The 20,274-nt window shown below is 44.4% G+C and overlaps 1 protein-coding gene and 1 long non-coding RNA gene across 8 annotated transcripts in view; one reads left to right on the top strand and one right to left on the bottom strand.

The window, feature by feature from the left end:
- The window catches only part of LOC102073346 (uncharacterized), a 33,162-nt gene extending 20,017 nt beyond the window's left edge, over positions 1–13,145 (bottom strand). The window contains exons 1-2 of one of the 7 annotated variants that reach the window (XR_012579028.1): positions 12,151–13,145; positions 47–11,779 (exon numbers count right to left, since the gene is read on the bottom strand). Coding sequence is in view for 4 of the 7 variants with exons in the window: in XM_074535403.1 (XP_074391504.1) it covers positions 5,311–5,511; positions 12,151–12,477 (528 nt within the window). In the remaining 3 variants the exon portion in view is untranslated. Of the gene's footprint in view, positions 1–46; positions 12,005–12,150 lie in introns of those variants that run through there. The other 6 variants (XR_012579029.1, XR_012579030.1, XM_074535404.1 and 3 more) reach the window with 6 other exon arrangements.
- LOC141728210 (uncharacterized) overlaps positions 1–20,274 on the top strand; it is a 584,197-nt gene that overhangs the window by 188,215 nt on the left and 375,708 nt on the right. The gene's annotated exons all lie outside the window — the stretch shown is intronic.

Genomic DNA, 20,274 nt, shown 5'->3' with positions numbered 1-20,274 from the left:
TGATGCTGTCCTCTTAGCACCATGTGATGGTAAACAGTTCTAGCTGAAATAGGTGAATGTCCTCTTATGTCTCTGTTTCCAGGTTACTGTTTTGTTTTTTTTTTTTTCCTGAACTGATATCCACATTACTTCGTCCTTACATCCTCTGAGCTGTAAACTAAATTAAACATTATTCTGGATCGTGGGCTTTTGACTATAAATGCAGCGGCTTGGAGTAAAAATCAACCACCCAGAAGAACCCAACCTAGGAGAAGCAATGCCTGGGTACTGTGACAGAAGTGATTTTTATGGGAATGAAGCCAGAGGAAAATCAGTTGCTCTATAGCTGAGGATCTCCCTGATCCTTTTGCAAGCCTCACAATATCATCAGCACATCACCACATGTGCACAGACCTGTCACTCCTGCAAACTATTTTCATTCCTCAGTCCCAGGTGCTTGGTCAACTGCTTTTGGTGACTCCAGTCCTTTCCTCCACACCTTTCGTTTTTGAAGGCTCTCCCCTAATTTGCTGTTTGCTCTCCAAAAAAAAATGCTATACTATGAGTCATTAGGTCCCAAGTGGACTTCTCTGCAGATTCCTCATTTTAAAACAATTACTTGGATGCCTGTCACCCAGCTCCCCTGCATTACCATGAGCCCCATTAAGAGGAATTACTGGCTGAGGACACTGCCATGCTCACTAAGCACCAGCCTAGTGTTGGAAGCAGCACTGAGCTGTGGGGTTTCTCTGGACAGTCCTTGGCAAGAGGACCATCCACTGCAGGGAAGAAAGATGGGCTTTTTCTTAAAAACTGAATACCATATTTAACTGGTGTCCCTCACGTGAGCTTTCAGCCTGTGAGGAACAAGCCAGGAAGCAAAAGGAAGTCCCAGGGGACTCGGTGCAGCACAGCTTAGGATGCATGTGCCCCACAGCACATTCAGCTGACTGCACCTCTGGCTGGCAGTGTGAAGCACCAGCAGAAATTATTGTGGAGAGGCCTCCAGGAAGAAAGCAAAGAGAGAGGAGTCACGCTGTGATGGCTTCTTCAGGGTGAGACATCTTGCTAGCTTTTAAAGCCAAAACACAGTGGAAGTGTTAATGCTGCTTAGGTTAAATATCTCACCTTCTTCAGACAACCCTGGGGGAGTGAAACTCAAGTCTGAAATGAGAAAAGTTTCCCAAAGGTGAGTTCATAGATCACAAAATGCGGAGATGGAAAGAATCTATTCAATCATCTATTTCATCTCTCTGCCAGTTCAGAATTACTCCCCATGATGTTTTTAACATAACTGCTTTTCTCATTTGAAAAAAAGAAAAAGAAAGTGGGAAAAATGGGGGAGAAATGGTGTATGAGCTTTTCTATGAAAAACTGTGCGATTCCTTGACTTAGTTCTAGTGTCTCCTTTTGCTTTGTGCAGATGAGTTTAGCATGTGCCAGGATGAGGAGCAAACCAATATTTTCTGGAGGGACTCTTCCACCATTTGCAGCATCCAACAACTGGAAAAATCCTCCCAAGAAGTGGGTTGCATCTGCATTTTCTTAACTGTGTTAAATTTTTCCTCCCTTTGCATGAGACTGAGAAGTCACTCTTTCATTATAGCATTCTGTGTGGTTATGAACTAGCTAGCCTGGAAAGTGCTACCTAGTCTCCCCTATTTCAAATATTACATGCAGAATGAGACACACCTTTACTAAAATAATGGAAGTAAGCCATGAGTCTAAAAAGTGGTTTGGATGGTGCAGTTATGAAAGAAACCATCCCATTTCACTGTGGGGAAGAGAAGAACGAAGTATGCTTTTCACCTCTAACTGAGGATTCCACAAGTCTAACTTTTTTTTTTCCCAGTTTAATTTATGTCCATGTGTTACATAGTCTGGACCTCTTCTAAATGTCTGGTTGGACAGTGCAGCCTGTTTAATCCCCAGTACAAGTTTCCCTCTCAGAGTCAAGATGTACTGGGGCTCTTGCAGGGCTCCTTGACAATACATATATTTGGAACAACCTTGCCCATGCAAGAAAAGTTCAGAAAACTGAAGATAACACGTGTATTACTCAGAATGTCCTATCAACACACACAAACGGTAACCTATGAGGGCAGGAAGACTTTCTCCCTGCTCCCTCTGACACAGATGCTGCAGTGGGAGCGGTGGCAGCAAGACTCTGGGTTTGTAGAAGTCCACTCTGGGGCTCCTCAGTCCATGCTATAGACACTAGGGCCACTTTCAGACTGCCAAGGTGTGAAACACTGGTATCAGTGTAACATCAGAGCCAAAAAAGCTTATTTTTTCAATTTAGAGTAACAAAAGTGAAGAACTTCTCGCTCCACTCATCTCTTGCATTCATCACCAGGAAATGGAAGAACGCGTACAGAATCGTGCAACAAGCTGTCACATCAGCTTCAAAAGCAATGGCCCACACAAGCAAACTTCCCTACTGTACAGTCTTGTTATTTAAGATTATTTAATCAAAGGTGGCAGAAAGCAAGAGGTGGTTGTTGTTTATTAGTTCCTTTTTCCCCAGGAAAGCAATTCAGCCATTTCCAGAACCGGCCTGAGTGTTGACAGCAGTGTCTACCCACAGATACAAGGTATAAATTGCTTAATTATGTGTGAAGATTATGGGAGCCATGTCAAGCCTGAGTCACCAGCAGTTATTTGAAAAGGTGAAACAAAAATGATTAGCAGATTCATTGGAAAGTGGTTACTGTAATTTTCCTTCAGGTGCATGTGGGTGTTGCTGTGTCTCCTGGCAGTACTGTTGTTTTGCGGAGAAAAGAAGAAACTTCACAACTTGTAAAAGTTGTAAAGCCCGGTATGCTTTTATTACGACGCGCGCCGGACGCAAGACTCCCCAAAAGGGCATGCGTGCCCCTGGAGACTCCGAGTCCCCTTTTTATCCCCCCTTCCAAATGCATATGCATACAGTTTCAAATTAAGTTCATACATATTCATTCCACATGACATTTAGCACTAATTCTTCTTTATCGAAGGAATTCCTAAGTCGGGGGCAGATTGACCTCGTGGTTTTTCTGTTTTTCTTTCTCTGTCTCCTTGCTGTCTCTGGAACGCGGCCTCTCCTTCAGCTTTAGCTCCACAGACCCTTCACCTCTCCTAGACACTTTACCTAGTTCAGGATGGATATTCTGTCTCATTCCCCCCTTTCCTAGGAAATAAGTAAATTCTTTTACTTAAGGAAAATTTCCACGACAATAAGTGTCTTTTAGCGCTTTACCATGTACATTCGACAAAGAGGTTAGTACAGCTATTCGTTGTAGCATTCTCCAGTTCCAAATTAACAATGTAATAGATAATCCTAAGCTTATCCCAACTAATATTAGTAAAACTAGAATAGGGTGGCACAACTTATCAAAGATTCCATTTGCAGTTGGTGATCACCCAAAGATCACATCTCACCAGTGATTATCCGTATTTTATTCTTTGCAGAACTCTGGTTATTTCTTTTGTACCATGTTGGACAGTAATTAAGGTTTTCTTTCCACTTTCTCGGATTTCTTTCAAGACTTCTAACAGGTCTTGGTGCTTAATTAATTGTTTTACCAATGTAAGGTTCACCCCGATAGGGGTAGGTGGTAGTCTGTGATACATTGTGTAATTGGCTGTAATCAGCTGGTGGGATGTTACTGGTACCAAATATGAAAAATTACACCCAATAATCTTAACAAAATTACAAATACAAATACAGAGATTAGAATGGTTTCTACTAGACAGAATAACATCATTGCTATTAATTTGTACAGCAGCACAAGCAGTTCTCAAACATACACCCTTTTCCAGTATATACGAGCACAGTTTTCTGGTCAGTGACTGGATGAATTTCAAAGTGACAAATACTCTGTTCAGTGTCCAAACACATCCTGGGCATTAGCAGTATTGCTTTCACAAATGAATCCCATTTGTTCTCTAGTAATGCAGGATTCTAAGTTTACTACTTGCCACTTTTCATTCATCTTTTTGTGCCCACACTCTATGTTCTGAAGGATAGAGTGTTGTTTCTTCATGGTTTAATCTTAGGGCAATGATGGGATGGATAACATAAACAGTGGCATTACATATGGTAAGCACAAAGGCAGTGGCCACATTAGAAATAGGATCATAGGTGAAATTCACTATAATCCACCAGGATTAAAACTTCCTTTCAAAATCAATTGCATTATCTCATTCAATTTTCTGAATTTCAGCTGGAAAATTACTTTCACCCCTTTCTTATATGATCAAAGCTGCTGTTGCTTGTATCTATAACTGTGCTTGTATACAACTGAAAGCTAAAGACACATTATCTTGAACTATACTAAGTGCTTCTACTATCAATTTGTGGTCTTGGTTCCCGGCCTGTTCATTCTTCTTTACTTTGGCAGTACTTTTGAAATCTGTCACTGGCTAGTTCCTAATGCCAGTAGAGATTACTATAAAGGCTGCTTCAATTTTGTTAGGCTACCTGCTGCAGCAGCTAGTTTATTCATCAGTATTTCTGAATCAATTCTATTTAAAACTCCTAATCTTGTCCCTAATATGCCAGTTAGATGTTTGTTATGGGGAACAGGAACTGCTTTCTGTCCATGATCATCCCTCCCTGCCAGAGGGATGTGCTGGGCTCCTACTACAAATTCAGACATACTTCACAAGTGTATCTGACAGAGGTTTAGGTCATACTTGAGACAGATGTTTGTTCTGAAATGTAGAGACTTCAGGGAATCTAACTTCTCTCTCTCTCCCTCCAAAGCACCTGATTTCCCAGATGTGTGGCAAGCAGGAATGTCTCTCCTGGTCACCCACCTTGCCCTTAGCAAAGATTAAGCTGTGACTGTGTTCAGGGCAGAAGATAATGGAGGGGAAATCTTGAGAGAAGAGCCTAAATTCATTGCCTACAGGCTGTATCAGGGTGAAATTACACCAACTGTCTGATTCACTTAGGTTATCACAGACTTCCTGGTGTTCATATACACCAGGGGAGGTTCAGACACTAATTACATCTGGTCTCTCATAAGCCATCCTTTTGATGACTAAGCACTTTACTTTGATTTCTTCTCTTCAGATTCCTTGAAGTGTTCACAGCTCCTGTTCTTGCTATTCTTACTCCTCACATACTTGATTCTCGTGGCTTACTACAGTAGATATGTTTAATATAAACCTTCTTTATCTCAGAAGGTTTTCCTATGGATCCAGTATACTGATTAAATGCCAGGGACCAAGGCCATTCAGTATTGCTTTGGGTGGAGGTACTCTCTAGTTCTAAAACTTCAGTTATAATTCCATACAAAACAATTCTGTACACTAAAGTATGAGCTACTCCCGACCGCAATATACTCATTTTGCCCGAATAAGTTTTAGTCTCAGTTCACTGTCTCCTGGTGTCACTCCTGAAGGGGCTTCTGGGCCTTCTTCACCCGAGAGTGATGGATCCAGCATTCTGCTCCTTGATTTTGATTGCAGTGAAGGTGGTGAGAGGTACTTGCAGTGGTCTAGTGGTCTCTCCCACTGTGGTTCCGAAGTCTTCTCTGTAAGAGACTTAACATATACATCAACCCCAGGCTATCCAACTCCCTGCTCCGAGTTCCAGCCACAAGTTTCTCAATTACTCTGAGCTGTTTGCTTAATGCCACCATGTAAGTGGACATTCTGGACATTCTCCTTGTATTCTATTGTCTTCTATAAGGCATTCCAAAAGGATTCAGCATTCTTTTAGCTCAAAAGGTTTAGTTTGAATTTGCAATAGTGCTAGTGGAAGAGCTTCTTGCCCCAGTCTTATGATTTGCTGCTTAATCAAATGATTCATTCTCTCCCCCTGGCCGCTTGATTGGGGGCGGTATGGGGTGTGAAGTTCTTAATCTATGCCCAGATGGCTACTAATCTGTTGCACTATTTTGGAAATGAAAGGTGATTCTTTATCTGAGGATATTGTGGCTGGAACTCTGAAGCGTGGTATTATCTCTTGTAAAAATGATCTGGTCACCTCTTGAGCTTTGACAGTTCTGTGGGGAATGTTTCTGGCCACCCTGAAAATGTATCTATTAATACCAGTAAATACTGATACCCCCCTTTCCTTGGGAGTTCTGAAAAGTTGATTTGCCACTGCTATACACGCCCATGGCCTCTCCCAGTCTGACCAAGTTTTGGCCCGGGGGTATTTTGAGGTTAGTCTGGAGGCAAGGATCATATTATAAGCTCACCTGAGTGATAGTGGCATATAGATTCCTGACAATGATACAACAGTCCTTTCAATCAGATGTGTGTGTTCTAGAAAGCCTGTGGGAATTACTACTCCAAAGTCAACACTTCATTCCAGTGCACTCTGTATCACTCGCAGCCTCGGTCATTTTGAGAAAGGAGCCACACTCTATAAAAGGCTTTAAGTAATTAGGCCCTAGTGTGTTTTCTAGTGCCCTTCCTTCACTAGTAACCACGAAAATGGGAGGGGATTACTAGCTCTCTTTCAATGGTAGCCCACCCCTTGCAGTTGTACGTCTCTTTTGATTAGTATTATTGTATTATGGCTTACCTTCGAGGAAAATCTGTACCTCACCCTTTGCTGCTTTCTTTGCCTCTCCATCCGCCAGCTCATTTCTTTCCTCCAATTTTAAGCTCACTCTCTGGTGTGCCTTAATATGCCTTTTCAGGTAACTGAACTGCTTCCAGCAGCTGGATTGTCTCTTCTTTCCCTGTGAGGTCAGCAGTCCCCTCTCCTTCCAGATGGCTCCATGTGCATGCACAACTCTGAATGCCTTTTGCTGTTTCTAAGGCATGGGTCCATGCATTTATCTCAGCATTCTGTGCAGAGGTACCTGTTGGTAAGTGTCCAGACTCTATTACCTCTCTGCAGGTAATCACTGTGAACTTTGCAATGTCGCTTTCTTGTCAGTGAACCAGGTCTCTGCATCGTCCGGAGGAGTGTCCTTTAAGTCTGGGCGGCTGGAGTAGGTAGCTTCAGTGGTCTCTGGGCAATCATGGTGTACTGCTTCTCCTTGATTCCACTGAGAAAAGAAGCTGGGTTGACAATATTAGTCACCACTATCTCTCCATCATCTTGCTCTACCATGATGGCCTGGTATTTCAGAAACCTCTCTGGTGAAAAGCCAGTGGCCACCCTTTACTTCCAGTACTACAGACACTGTGTGGGACACTAGCACAGTCATTTTTGTCCCAGGATAAACTTGTGTGCCTCTTGAATGTTCAGCACAACTGCTGCTACAGCTCTGAGGCAACCTGGCCATCCTTTGGCTGTTGCATCTAGTTGCTTAGAGAGTAAGCAACTGCCCTCTGGTATGGACTCAAGTCTTGAGCCAATATTCTCAGAGCAATTCCTTGCATGGAAAAATAGAAAGAATGCTTTACTTACATCTGGAAGTTTCAAAGCTGGAGCTGACATGAGGGGACTCTCTAGCTGGCGAAAGGCCCGTGTGGTGTCTCTTGTCCACTGGAGATCTCAGTTCCCATTGGCAATAAGAGCATAGAGGGGTCTGGAGATTACCTTCTGTTTCACTACCTTCTTTGAGACTCTGCATCCTTGGAGTCCTAGGAAATTCAAAAGGCTTACCGTCCAGGCTTCTCTCGCTTCCCTCGTCTGAGTGGCTACTAGAAGATCGTCCAAGTACTGCAACAGCCTCCTTTCCTCTTGTGGAGCTTCCTGGGACTCTGGGTCTTTGCAAGCTGTTCTCCACTCGGAGTGGAGAATTTTGAAGCCTCCAGGCACATGGACTATGTGAGCTTGTGTTTGAATGCAAAAATGTTCTGGCTGGCTTCGTGGATAGGGAGGCAAAAGAAGGCATCTCTTAGGCCTAAAACAGTGAACCAGGTTAGCTCAGGTGTTAAACAAGGTTAGTAAGGTCTATGGATTTGCTACCACAGGGTACAAATTCTGTGTTATCTTATTGACAGCCCTTAATCCAGTACTACCAGTTATTGGACTGATTCCTTCCTTACCTTCCTTTTGAGGGTACTACTCAGTTCTCACTGGTTGTGTTCTTTCATTAAGCTTGATGGGGGAGCATCCCATGGGGGAGCATCTTTCACTCTCCCTGGTGCAGCAGAGGCCCATACCCTTGAAAACACTTATTTACTTATTCTAATATCTCCTTACTAATGTCTTTCTTAATTTCAGTGTCTGTTAATATTAAGCCTAACATCTTTATATTATTTGCCTCCAGAGCAACCCTTCTCATTTGAGAATGTTTAGCAAATTGAGCGAATTGTACAAAATCTTTTAGGTACACCTAGTACACATGTTACTTGAAAGGTTTGCAAAACTATGCCTTTTCAGACTGGCCAGTTGTTCATTCCCCACACTACAACATAAACATTCTCCACAGGTACTAAAGCTTTATTTAAAACTGAACACATAACCCTTGTGCTGACAAAAATTCTTCCCTTTTGGGAAGGTTACCTTTACCCCTCCTCCCTTACCTTGGGAGGAAGCCTTTACAAATCATATGTACTCATTTTGCGAACTGTGATTGCTTCGCATTTCAGCGTGATAATCCTTGCCTGATTTCATACGTTGCTATCTTATGCTGCATGCTGAACAACATGTTTGATTTGCTTGCTTTCTCTTTGCCTTGTTTTCCTTTTCAAGGGCCAAGACCAGAGAGCGGTCTGATCTCACAGTCTCTTTGTCATTCTGGGTGATTTCTTAAAACAAAAGACATTTCAGCATACAAAAACTATCCCATTTATCTTCCTATTATAAAACAGTACTAACAGCAATGAAGCACTATAAATCTTTTTATTTTCTGAGCTGCTCTTACTGGCAACCTCCTCCCAATGAGCCCCTCCCAAAAGGGGCTAATTTAGGAACCTGTTTGCTCTGGTCAGTTCTTATTATTTATTTCTCCTTGCCCTATCTCGCTTCCATTTGGACCTTTTTACAGACCTTCACAGTAGTTTCTCAGTTTTCCTCCTATACACATAGCTCCAGGTGGCAGGTATCAGATGTGATTCCCACACACAAGCTCTAAGACCTTAGGTTCTGAATCCGCTTGACCAGAAACCTTTAATTTACACTCGGGGCGTGTACCCTGACACTTATTGGAACAGCAAAACAGCAATACCAGTGTTTCTCATAAACACCGCACTGCAATAATACCTGCACATCCAGCTTTTGCCCACAGGCCATTCCCGTGTTCCCTGGGGAGACAGGGCAGCCAGAGCTGTCCCTGTGCCCAGGGCGCAGCCACTGTCACCTCACACAGCCTGCTAGCCTCTTGATGTACCAAAGGCTCCCGGAAATTGCTCACAAAGGCAGGCTATTCGGTTTGTTACAGAGAACCTTAAATCCCTACAGCAGATTGTTTCCAGTAAAGACTTACTGCAGTACCAACTGAAGTCTCATAAATCTCATAAGTCTCATTAACTAATTCATCTCATTCACCTCTTCTATATAAACTCTGTTTTACAAAATATCAGTCTTTTCTAGTTCTCTTCTTGCACAATCTAATTAAGCACTGTGTCTACTTACACACGCACTCACTCCCCCCCCCCTTATCTCAAATTCACTAGAGCCATGGCTTGAATTACCATGAGGGGGAGAATTCTTGGAATTCCTTTAACTCACTTTATCGAAGTTAAACATAAATCACCGTACTATAGTTCTCCTATGTAAAATGCTACTCTTGTTGCAACAAAATCTTAAAATCTCCACAAACACCACTATACAATCTGAGAATCAAATTACCACAATGCAGCGGAAAAAAAATCACCACACAAAATCACTGGGAAAGGGCTTATTTCGCAAAGTGCTCACTTTTCTCAACACAACACAGCACACCATAATTCGGCATTTACTCAAATCAATTTTCCTGGACACAATCAAAATAACAGCGCACAGTCTAGAGATCAAGTCCAAACATCCAAGGCAAAGGAACTCTCTGAGCTCATACTCACGGTTAAAATGTACCAAATCTACACAAATCACTACATTCAAACACGATAAATACCATCACTGACATTCCTCCACTCGCTTCTCCGCGGGCACTTCTCTCCTTGCCCCCGCAGCCTGCTGCAGCCGGCGCCTCTGGCCTCACTCGGCTGCTTCAAACACGGGGAGTACTGACCCATCCCCGCACTGTAGGGCACTGTAGATTTACTCTCTTTTAAACACCATACACATATCACCTGCACGATCACAAACACAGTGCACTGGCCACACACATTAACCATACAGCAACACAGTGTCCGGATATTACACACACACAAACAAAACACACGGGCTCACCCGTTCTGCTCCATCAGAACTATGAATCCTCAATACACACATACACGGGTTCACCCGGCTTACCCCCAAAGCCGCTAGCGGTCTGCTCCATCAGAACGACGAACCCGGCCTCTAATACAGCTGCTCTATCAGCTGAACCCCGTCTCTAATACAGCTGCTCTATCAGCTGAACCCCGTTTCTAATACAGCTGCTCTATCAGCTGAACCCCATCTCTAATACAGCTGCTCTATCAGCTGAACCCATGAACCCAGACGTCTCTGGGTGGTTTACTCCCTTTCTCTCCTTCCTCCCCCCCCCTGGGGCCCCATACATACCGTATTCTCCTCCGCAGGCCAGCGGGTCGTTGTCTGTCCTCGCAGGTGGCAAGTTGAGACAAGCGGAGCCCCACCAGGAAAAAATCCTGGGGCGCGCCTTGGAGGTCCGTCTATCCCCCCTGCCCCCGCGGGGACAGAGAACTCCTGCCTTGGCTCGCCAAAATGTTTTGCGGAGAAAAGAAGAAACTTCACAACTTGTAAAAGTTGTAAAGCCCGGTATGCTTTTATTACGACGCGCGCCGGACGCAAGACTCCCCAAAAGGGCATGCGTGCCCCTGGAGACTCCGAGTCCCCTTTTTATCCCCCCTTCCAAATGCATATGCATACAGTTTCAAATTAAGTTCATACATATTCATTCCACATGACATTTAGCACTAATTCTTCTTTATCGAAGGAATTCCTAAGTCGGGGGCAGATTGACCTCGTGGTTTTTCTGTTTTTCTTTCTCTGTCTCCTTGCTGTCTCTGGAACGCGGCCTCTCCTTCAGCTTTAGCTCCACAGACCCTTCACCTCTCCTAGACACTTTACCTAGTTCAGGATGGATATTCTGTCTCACTGTGGCCACCTCCACAATGTGTGCAATGGCAGGGGCCAAACATAACTCAGGGCTTGGACATTGCAATATTAACAGCCTTCCAAGGGACAGTGCAAGGGAACAGAAGAAAAGGTGGATAATATGATTTCCTAAAAAAACAAAAAAAAAAACAAAAAAAAAAAAAAACAAAAAAAACCAAAAAAAACCAAAAAAACCCAAAAAAACCCAAAAAAAAAAAATCAGCCAAGCAAGTAAAGTCTTTAGCACTAAGGACCTTTCCCTCACCTGGTTTTATGCAGAAAGCTTTCAGCATTTCCAGAACTACCACTAAAATGAGGAATTCTCAGTGATACTCCATTTTGTGTAGTCTCATGCTGCTGGCAAGGGTTGAGCCCATGAGTGTGACTTTGAAGACAGAACGTACCTGTTGGATGTCATGGCACAGTGCAAGCTGCACAGTCCTACTGGGTAAGTCTAGTTTGGGCTCCTCTTCACTGGTGTCATTTTTGACTCCTCAGAGGATGTAGGTGCTATAGTGGTAGATGCTGCCACTAGTGAAGGCAGAGTTGCGCTTGAGGTATCACCACAGTAACCGTGTGATTAAAAAAAAAAAAGAAACCCGTCTCTTGGTGTAGATTTCCAGCGCTTTGGGGAGTGCAGCAAACATTGCATTGGAAAAGAGCCTTCCTGCGGTGTTTGAGTTCCTGCACTTTCAATCCCTGCAGACAGCGGGGAAGTGGGTGGAAATTTAATAGTAATAAGAAATAGGGATAGTTAGCTTAATTGCTTTGACCTTCTGAAAAAGCTGAGGGGAAAATGCACAGAGAAGTTTCTTCCTTTTGTTTATTTATTTATTTTCCTTCCTTTCCCTCCTTTCCCTGCCTCCTCTCTCCCTTACCCTCCTCTCCTCCGCCACCCCATCCCATCCCATCCCACCCCATCCCATCCCATGCCTCCGCGACCCGGCCCCGCCTCCCGCCATTCGCTCAGCCCTCCGCAGCCCCCGCGGCAGCATCACTTTTTCCGCTTTTAATTCCTCCCACCTTCGCCTTCCTCCCTCCCCGCGCCCGCTCCGCGCCCAGTTTCTCACCTTCTCCGCCGCCTCCCGCCACCCACGACGGGGGGGCCGCCGCGCCAGACCCGGCTCCCGCTCCGCTCCCGCTCCGTTCCCTCTCCGCTCCCGGTGCATTCCCGGCTCCGTTCCCGCTCCCGGTGCGTTCCCGCTCCGCTTCCGCGCAGCCCCCGCCGCGCCCCGTCGGTGACTCGGCAGCGCCACCCGCTGGCGGCCGCGGGAAGGGCAAGTCGGGGGCGCTGAGGGCGCTGCGGGGCCCGGCCGGAGCAGGGCCGGCATGGCGATCGCTGATAAACATCGATGCAGCCCTAGTCTGTCACCCGGGAGCCGCGCCCGCCTGCGCATCCCGGTGCCAGAGGCACCCCGGAGGGCGCTGGCCAGGATCTCTCACCAGTTCCTGCTGGTGTTATTCCGGGCAAGCAAGGTTGCACCAGGCACTGGAGTTACGCAGCACGATATGCAGAGCTGGGCAGCAACGTGCAAAGCTTGTTGCTAAAGCCCCAGTATTCCTGTCTCTACCTCTCCCGGGTTGTCCATTCCCATCTGGAGGCTGAGCCCAGGCCTGGCCTTGTCCTGCCCGTGGGAGGGATGGCAAAGGCCTGTGGCAGCTGGGGTGCCCTGCGGCTGTGCCCAGCGAGGGCAGCGTCTCTCGGCTGCCGTCTCTGTGTGCCACAGCTCCTCCTCCGCAGAGCGACCGTGTGGCAGGCACTGAAGGTCACAGGGATGCTCCTTCGGGAAACGCTCTCTGTCCTGGGTAAGCTCTCTGTCTGTGGTGCACACTCAGCAGTAGCCTCCAGGCAAAGGGTCTGGAATTAAAAACTTTCACATTATGCCTGTCCAAAAGGGACGTATTGATGGACTGGCAAAATACCAAACTTTGACAACTCTTTCCTTCCTTTGCTGGTTTGGTGGCACTGCCTTTTACAGCGCTTGTTGTACACTGACCTTCTCTAATGACCACAAACATGGCTAAAGAAGAAACCAGAACATTCTGTGGTGTGATGCAATTATAAAATCAGTTTTCCTAAAGAAGTTTTTCCTAAGGAAGTTTTAGATTCTTTATGTGACATTTTCTTAGCATCTGCAAGTCTGCACATAACACAGATTTAGCAACCTCTGAACTGTCTGGTGAGGTTCAAAGTGACAGTCACCCTTAAGCATGCAATATTCAGCTTAAAATTTATAAAAAACCCTCTATTTCTAGCTGTGGGCACCTGTCAGATATTGCACATTTGGTCTGACACTGAGTATTTGAAGTTGACGGTGAAGGAAATATACTTTAATGTTTGACAAACAAGGAGCTCTGCTTCTTTGAATCTGGTCAGGAGTTTGGAAGGCTAAAGCAATCTCAGAGCAGGGATTCATGAGCTCAGGTGTGTTACTCAAAGGTGAATGACAGATGAAATGTGCTACAGAGGTATGGAAAGGTTACCTAAATGGTAAGACTGGTCAGAGTAAAACCAACACCTTCTGGAAAAAAGGGTTCCAGTCTTCTTTTCTGGTATAAATCTCAAAATGCTTCAAGTAGCTAAAAGAAAATGCAGGGCAGCTAGCATGAGATTTATTTAAGAAAAAATATGCATGTGAAAAATCATAAAAATTTTTTTCTACTTTCTTTTTTTCAGTTTTCAAATTTCATCCTAGATTTTGGAAACAAAATCCAAGTAGTTCTCCATATGCCATGAGAAGGTGTATATGTACATTTTTGTTGCATTACTATTTAAGTTTTCTATTTTCCTGGACTACTTTGCCTCATTTATTAAGCTGAGCCTCATGTGCAGAATACAATAGAGGGTTACTTTTATCAGATGGAATTGTTGATACATTCATGCTCAGGGTTTCCTGGCTGGTTCAGTTTCTTATTCACTAGTTCCCTGCTGTAGCGGGGTATCTCATGTTTGAAACCCTGCATGCTGGTGGGAAACATCCTGATCCTTTAGATGCTGCTGTAGGAAGATCCAGCTGAAACAACAGAGTGTGTGCTCAAGCAAGGGCTGCTCACGTGGGCAAGGATTTGAGTCATCCAAGCCCAAAAGGACTGGTAAGGAGAAGGAAGCTGTTTCATCAAAAACCTGGTAGCAGGACATGTAAATACATAACCAGGCAAAGAGGCTGATTTTGTGGATCATAGGCACAAGCACTTGTGCTGAACTGGGTGGTGTCATTTGGAAAGCACCGCAGAAAAGGTGCATACAGAGAGCTCTGAATCAAAGGTGCTTCGGTGTGTGATGTTGGGGTGGGTAGATGGAATAAAAGAAGTGCAAGCAGTGTTTGTTCTCCTTCTGAACCCAAAGTGGAATGTCCTAGCATTAAAATCTGAGCTTTTTTAGGTGTAGCAGCACTGTGTGTGTGGCACTTGAGCTGGTGACAGCAGGTCCCTTTGCACGTGTCGAGGGCAGGGAGGCAGAATGTAGGCTCTTCTCTCAGATGCTCTAAATTTCACCAGCTGCATAGCAAACACAAGGCACTGCAGAGAGCAGCTTACACCCTGGCTCAAGGGCTGCTCACCCTGGCAGGGCACTGCCAGCCTGCTGAGGCCACGAGGCCAGGAGAGCTGTGATTGCCCACCCCAGGGGCACATCCCAGACCAGGAGAGCTGTGAATGCCCACCCCAGGGGTATGTTGGATGCTCCTCTCTTCTAGCACTCCTCATCTCAATTAAGGCACAATGAAACGGGACCTTGCGCAGCAAACGTGCCAAGGGGTAACTTGAGATAAATGTGCAGCTGCACACATCTCCTGAAAGCGGGTGAGTTGCACATTTTGCAATTAGGGTGAGCTAATTGTATGTGCACAGGCAGTTGCCACAGCTCAGCTGATGGGTAGTAACTTATTAAACCACAGTAATGTGAGCACTTTGAGGCATGAAACCATACCCAAAGTGTTTGCAGACTCAGGGCCTCAGAACCCATTGCCCTCCCATTCCCTTGCACCGTCATCTCGAGGACAGGGAGAGGAATTGAAAACCTGTGCTGTATATTCTGATGCAAGATGAATTCCCAAGGGATTCTTGGATTTCTAGCCAGAATTTCAAAGAATTTAACAATGTTTTCTTTTTAAATGACCATGAATCAAAATATTCATTTTAAGTGGGAATGTTTGGAAAAGAAAGAGTTCTGGAAATTTTCAGCATAAACACTAGTTCTTGTACGAAGACGTGAAGAGTGATATTCAGAAGGCCTAAATTTCCTCCAAGTCTCTGGACTTTGTGTTTCTTCAGCTAGAAATCTCTGGAAGCCTTGAGCCATCCAGAAGGGAACCTGTCCAATTTGGTGGAACTATGGCTGGACTTGCTAGTTTCTAGGAAGCTTGAGGAGAAAATTGTCTGCCAAATACTTTCACTCCTCTGCAATTTCCTCATTAGTTTTCTGTACACATGAATGCGACCTGACAGAGTTCAAATCAGCCAGGGGTTAGTTTGTTTGTTTATTTTCAGAATTTTCCTGGTGCCAACCCTGTTAGCAACACTGATGAAGTGAGCTTTGACCTGGACAGCATAGCTGAGATTCTGGCCCTGGTGATGTCAATGGGATCTTCCTATTGATCTTCAGACCAGGATTTCAACACACTGAGCCGCCTACAAGTGAGGATATAGAGATTATTTGGGGAAGCTTTTCTTTTAAATGACTTTTTAATTAAACTGGAGATAAAACCATTTGTGCTTGAGGCTAATGCATTGCTGAAGGAACTGAAACTCAGGCCTTATAATGGGGTATTTTTTGTGTGTGAGAGCAGATGGAGTGAACTAATAGAAACAACTGTAAAAAGCCTAAATGGTGGGAAATAGCAAAACAGTCCCTTGCAGCTGGGGCAGCAGGGGCCTGTGCTCCAGCGGGTGGCTGTCACACCAAAGTGTGTACGTCTGGTGGCACCACTTTGTGCTCTGCAAAGTGGGGCAATCTCAGGGCTGCAGCTGCAGCTGCCTCCTCACAGGTTTCCTCCCCCAGCCTCTCTGCTGCCTTCGTGTCTCCCCTCCAAGAGGATACCATTAGAAAAAGAGCCAAAATTCCCCTTTCAGAGAAGTTCTTCAGCTTTCTGTCCTTCCCTATGATGGGTGGTGCCACCAACAGTGGGTGCATGCTCGCTAGAGACCAGAGTAGGAATGTGTATAACACCTTTGTGTGCATTCCCTCTGTTTATTTGCTGCCTGCTGTTATGCTCAGCGTTGCCCTGGAGATCACAACATTTCAGCAAACACCACCGTGTTGTGCTCCTAGCAGAGCCCTTTTCCCTCTTCCCTTCAGGGACAGAGTCACACTTGAAAAAAGAAAGCAGGTATCTAGTGCTGGCTGGACCTTCATGGCACTTTTTTACTATTTCCAAATAACTCCTAAGCTAAGACATCCCATACAAAATTTCAACCCAGAGCAGCTGTGTGCGTTCACACCAAGAACCAATGAGTAAGTTTTTTTTGAGGTAGCCTTAATTGTAGTTGGGAGAATGAAACCAGTGTAACATTTAAAGTGTGAACATAAAATATGGCAAATCGATCAGAGTATGGAACCACATTTGGAAAATATTCAGCTGATGGTGTTCCTGATCACATGTTAACAAATTAAAAAAAAAAATTAAAAATCACATGTGGAAATTTACTCCTCCAGCCAATGGAAAGAGATACTTTTCTATTTCATATTCAACAAAATTCCCTCACCTACTACCCAAATCACAGTTAAAAGGAGCCTAATTTATCTCTTAAAAAATAATTTTACAAGCCCTTATTCCTGCTCAGCAATCACACAGACATTAAATCTTATTGCAGAAAGGGAAAGGGGGGGAGAATGTCTCTTCTCAGCATTACAGCTGCAGCTGTTTGACAGAAGTAAGTGACTTCATAAACCATCCTGATTTGGCAGTAGAAGAGCAGAGTTTTATGCTGTCTGCTTTCTGTGCAGTCACGGGGCTGAGAAAGCTCTGCAAAGCAATCTTCATGAATGTTTCACCTCAGTTTATAATTACCTTTGCTTCACCATGTTAATGCCTCTTCTGCTTTGCTTTCCAGTCACCACCACTGGATCATCTACCAAAACCTTTTATTGCTTTAAAGTGATTGATCCCACTGGGCCCACATATTTTTCTTCTTCTTTTTCTTTGTCTTTTTTTTTTCTTTTCTCAACAGAGGATACTGCACTTACACCTCTCCATTGGCTAGTTGGCTTATTACGGTAAAATTCAGTAAAAGTCTAGCAGACTGTCTTTATTTACAACATAATCAGGCTGTATACCTTCTCATGAAAGAGTCCATACTTAAGCACTGTTTTCTCTGTCTCTCTCAAGTGTTCACTCAATAAAGAATTACTTGAAAACACATTTTCCTGAGCTGTGATGAAAACAGAGAGATTTCTGATGGTTGTCTTCTCAGCCTCGACATTTCTGTATTCATTTCAAGACCTTATTATTTAAGAATGAATTCTTGCTCCTCCAGAGCAACTTCTGGAGACATTCCCAGCTCCTAATAACATGATTTTGGTATGAGTTTGATATGAGAAGGCTATTCACTACTTTGCAGGAACACCATTTCCTCTGGGAAATCTTCACTGATGTAAAGTCAGCAGGAGCTCTCACTACAGTGAAATCTCCAGGATTCACCTTTCAAGGTATCTGTGATTTTTATAGGAGCGTTACAGCTCATAAGCTTTGCTTGTTTCTTGGGCAAGCTGCCTGCTCCCTCACATTGCCAGGGGATCTTGCAGGATTTGTCTCAGAGCAGATCAGACTGGAATATAAGAATCTGAGGGAAAAACTGCCAATGAACAAATGAGTTTCTCATTGATGGTCTTCAAACACTGGTGAGCTTCAAGTAAGTCTTTCTCAAATTGTTGTCCCTCTCTTTGTAAAGCCGTATGACTACAGATGTTTCTTAACTCAATGCTATCCTAAAAGAACTAGCAAAAAGAAATGAGGGGAAAATACCGCTCCACAAGCATTCTAGGCATGATTTTCTAAGCAGAAATTTCCTAATTATGCATGTTTTCTGATTTAGTGTGAAAGATCTTCAGGTTTGAGATAAATGTATGTAACCATTAAATAACCACTGCAAAATGTCTTGGCAAGAAGTCCTAGATAGCAATTGCACCTTCTCAGTATCAGTGGGCACCTACCTCTCCAGGCCTCAACAATTACTTTTTTAAAAAATTTATTTCTGCAAGACAGACTTTTTGCATCTGCCCTCAAGCAATTTAATTCACTCTACCCTATCAGGCATCGGTAGGACCTCAGGGCAATGTTACATCCAGAGGTGTCTCAATGGTTCCTGAGGGGACTTTGTGACAGCAGCCCTTGCTGAAGCATCACTTCCATGCGACGTTCCTCATCTGTGATGTGAATGGGATCACCAGTGAGGCAGGGCAAGTCAACAGCTCTGCCCATTGCACACCAGAACTAATTCTGAAGGCTTCTCAGTCCCCCAGAGGTGGCATGGCCTGAAGCATGGAAAGCGCTGCCCTAAAAGCTGCCAGTGATGGGGAAGCGCTCTGCATGGGATAAATGCATTCCTTTATGCAGTCAAACTAACATTGTGTGTTGAAGCTCATGGAACCCCTTGACTTCTGTGTTCAGAACTAAAAGCCAGGTGGAGCCAGTTTTTCCCTAAGGATGCGTAGTGCTGCTGGGTGTAGGACCTTGCCTGTGGCATGGGCAGCCTTCTCCCCGCCACTGACCTCAGCCACCATAGGTTTGTGGGTACTGTAAGGCAGTGCCCATTTATACAATGACTAAAGGAAAACATTCCCTTTTGCCTCTGTCTGCTCCCATCCCTCCCTAAAAGAGCTCCATTTGACCTGGACAATCCCAGGTTCATAAAAGCAAAGAGGATTTGCAGTTAAGGATTAAAATGCAATTTAACATCAAAACCAGTGCTGAGTGACTGCCCGAGCCAGCAGATAGAAGGCATTTGTTATGGCAGCTCTGTAACTGGCCATCCAAAGCCTGTCTTGGGCCCTTTGGTATTGTATGGTGGCACTTGTAGGTCTGCTGTAGGCAAGGTGAACTCACTGCTCTGGTATGTCCCTGTGCCAAAAAGCCAGGGAGTCCTGAGTCAGGAGCTTAGCTGAAAAGCAGCCTTTTTCACATATATTTCCAAAGTTTCCTTTTTCAGAAAGATTTTGATGTTTCCTTTGAAGGTCACCTTTCAAATCTGTTCTGTAAATTGCCTTAGATATAAAATCCTTACTCAAATATATTAAAAGGTCAAATAAATTGCACTAAGTAAACAAGCTGGCTTTGCTAGCTTTTGCAGGTGTCCAGCACATGGGAGAGTTAGGATACATGACAGAGAACAAAAACTGAACTTATTTATCTCCTTTCAGTAAGATTGGGCAGTAACTAACTGAAGAAAAAGTTTCAGACTAAAAAATTCTTTCCATTTTAGCTTCAGGAAATAGGCCCCTTGTGAGCTGAACTGATAGAGGGCAACAGCTCCTGTGGTACTTTGCCATTTAAGAGAGGGTAACAGGAATATTTGCAGTAATTTAATTTTAAGTGTTTTCAATTGCAGGACAGGAGCCGATCCTCCCTGCAGCTTTCATTTGTCAAGATCCATATGTTTAGACAGATGAGTTAATAAAGAACCTCCCCCAGAATAAAAACAACATGGCCTACTAGTTTCAAGGCTAATTTACGGCTTAAAATTTTCCACTGCTCTGGGTCTGTTTCATGCAGTTGTCATTCAGTGGTAGGCTGAAGTTTCAGGATGTTTCTGATGGCCCAGCTTTTATTTTTGAACCTTAACATAAAATTGATATTATCCACCAGCTTGGTCTGCATTTATGAAGAAGTCACTTTTATAAAGGCTTCCTTGGAGGAGACACAAACAGCTTTCTTCCATCTTTTGTTTTATTCAGAGATGCCAACCTGACCCATCAAAGAGATCCCTGCAGCTGGCTATTACAGACAGCTGCCTTTTTCTTCAGCACATTCAGATTTTAGACCCAGGCCTGCTGCCAATCCTCAACATTTTTTCTTAATCTCCATGTGTCCTGGTAGACAGAATTTCCACTGAAGGCAGAGTGGTAGTGGTGGTGCCCTGGTCCAGGTGCTGGATCCTCTTCATGACAGGCGAGCCAAAATCTGGGAGTCATGGCTGGAGTGCCAGAGCTCCTGATGTCCATTTCTGGTAATTCAGGACTACCACCCCCACTGACCTAT

The sequence above is a fragment of the Zonotrichia albicollis genome, chromosome 2 (genome assembly GCF_047830755.1).
Source record: "Zonotrichia albicollis isolate bZonAlb1 chromosome 2, bZonAlb1.hap1, whole genome shotgun sequence".
NCBI lineage: Eukaryota > Metazoa > Chordata > Aves > Passeriformes > Passerellidae > Zonotrichia > Zonotrichia albicollis.
This window is presented reverse-complemented; position numbering and strand designations above follow the sequence as displayed.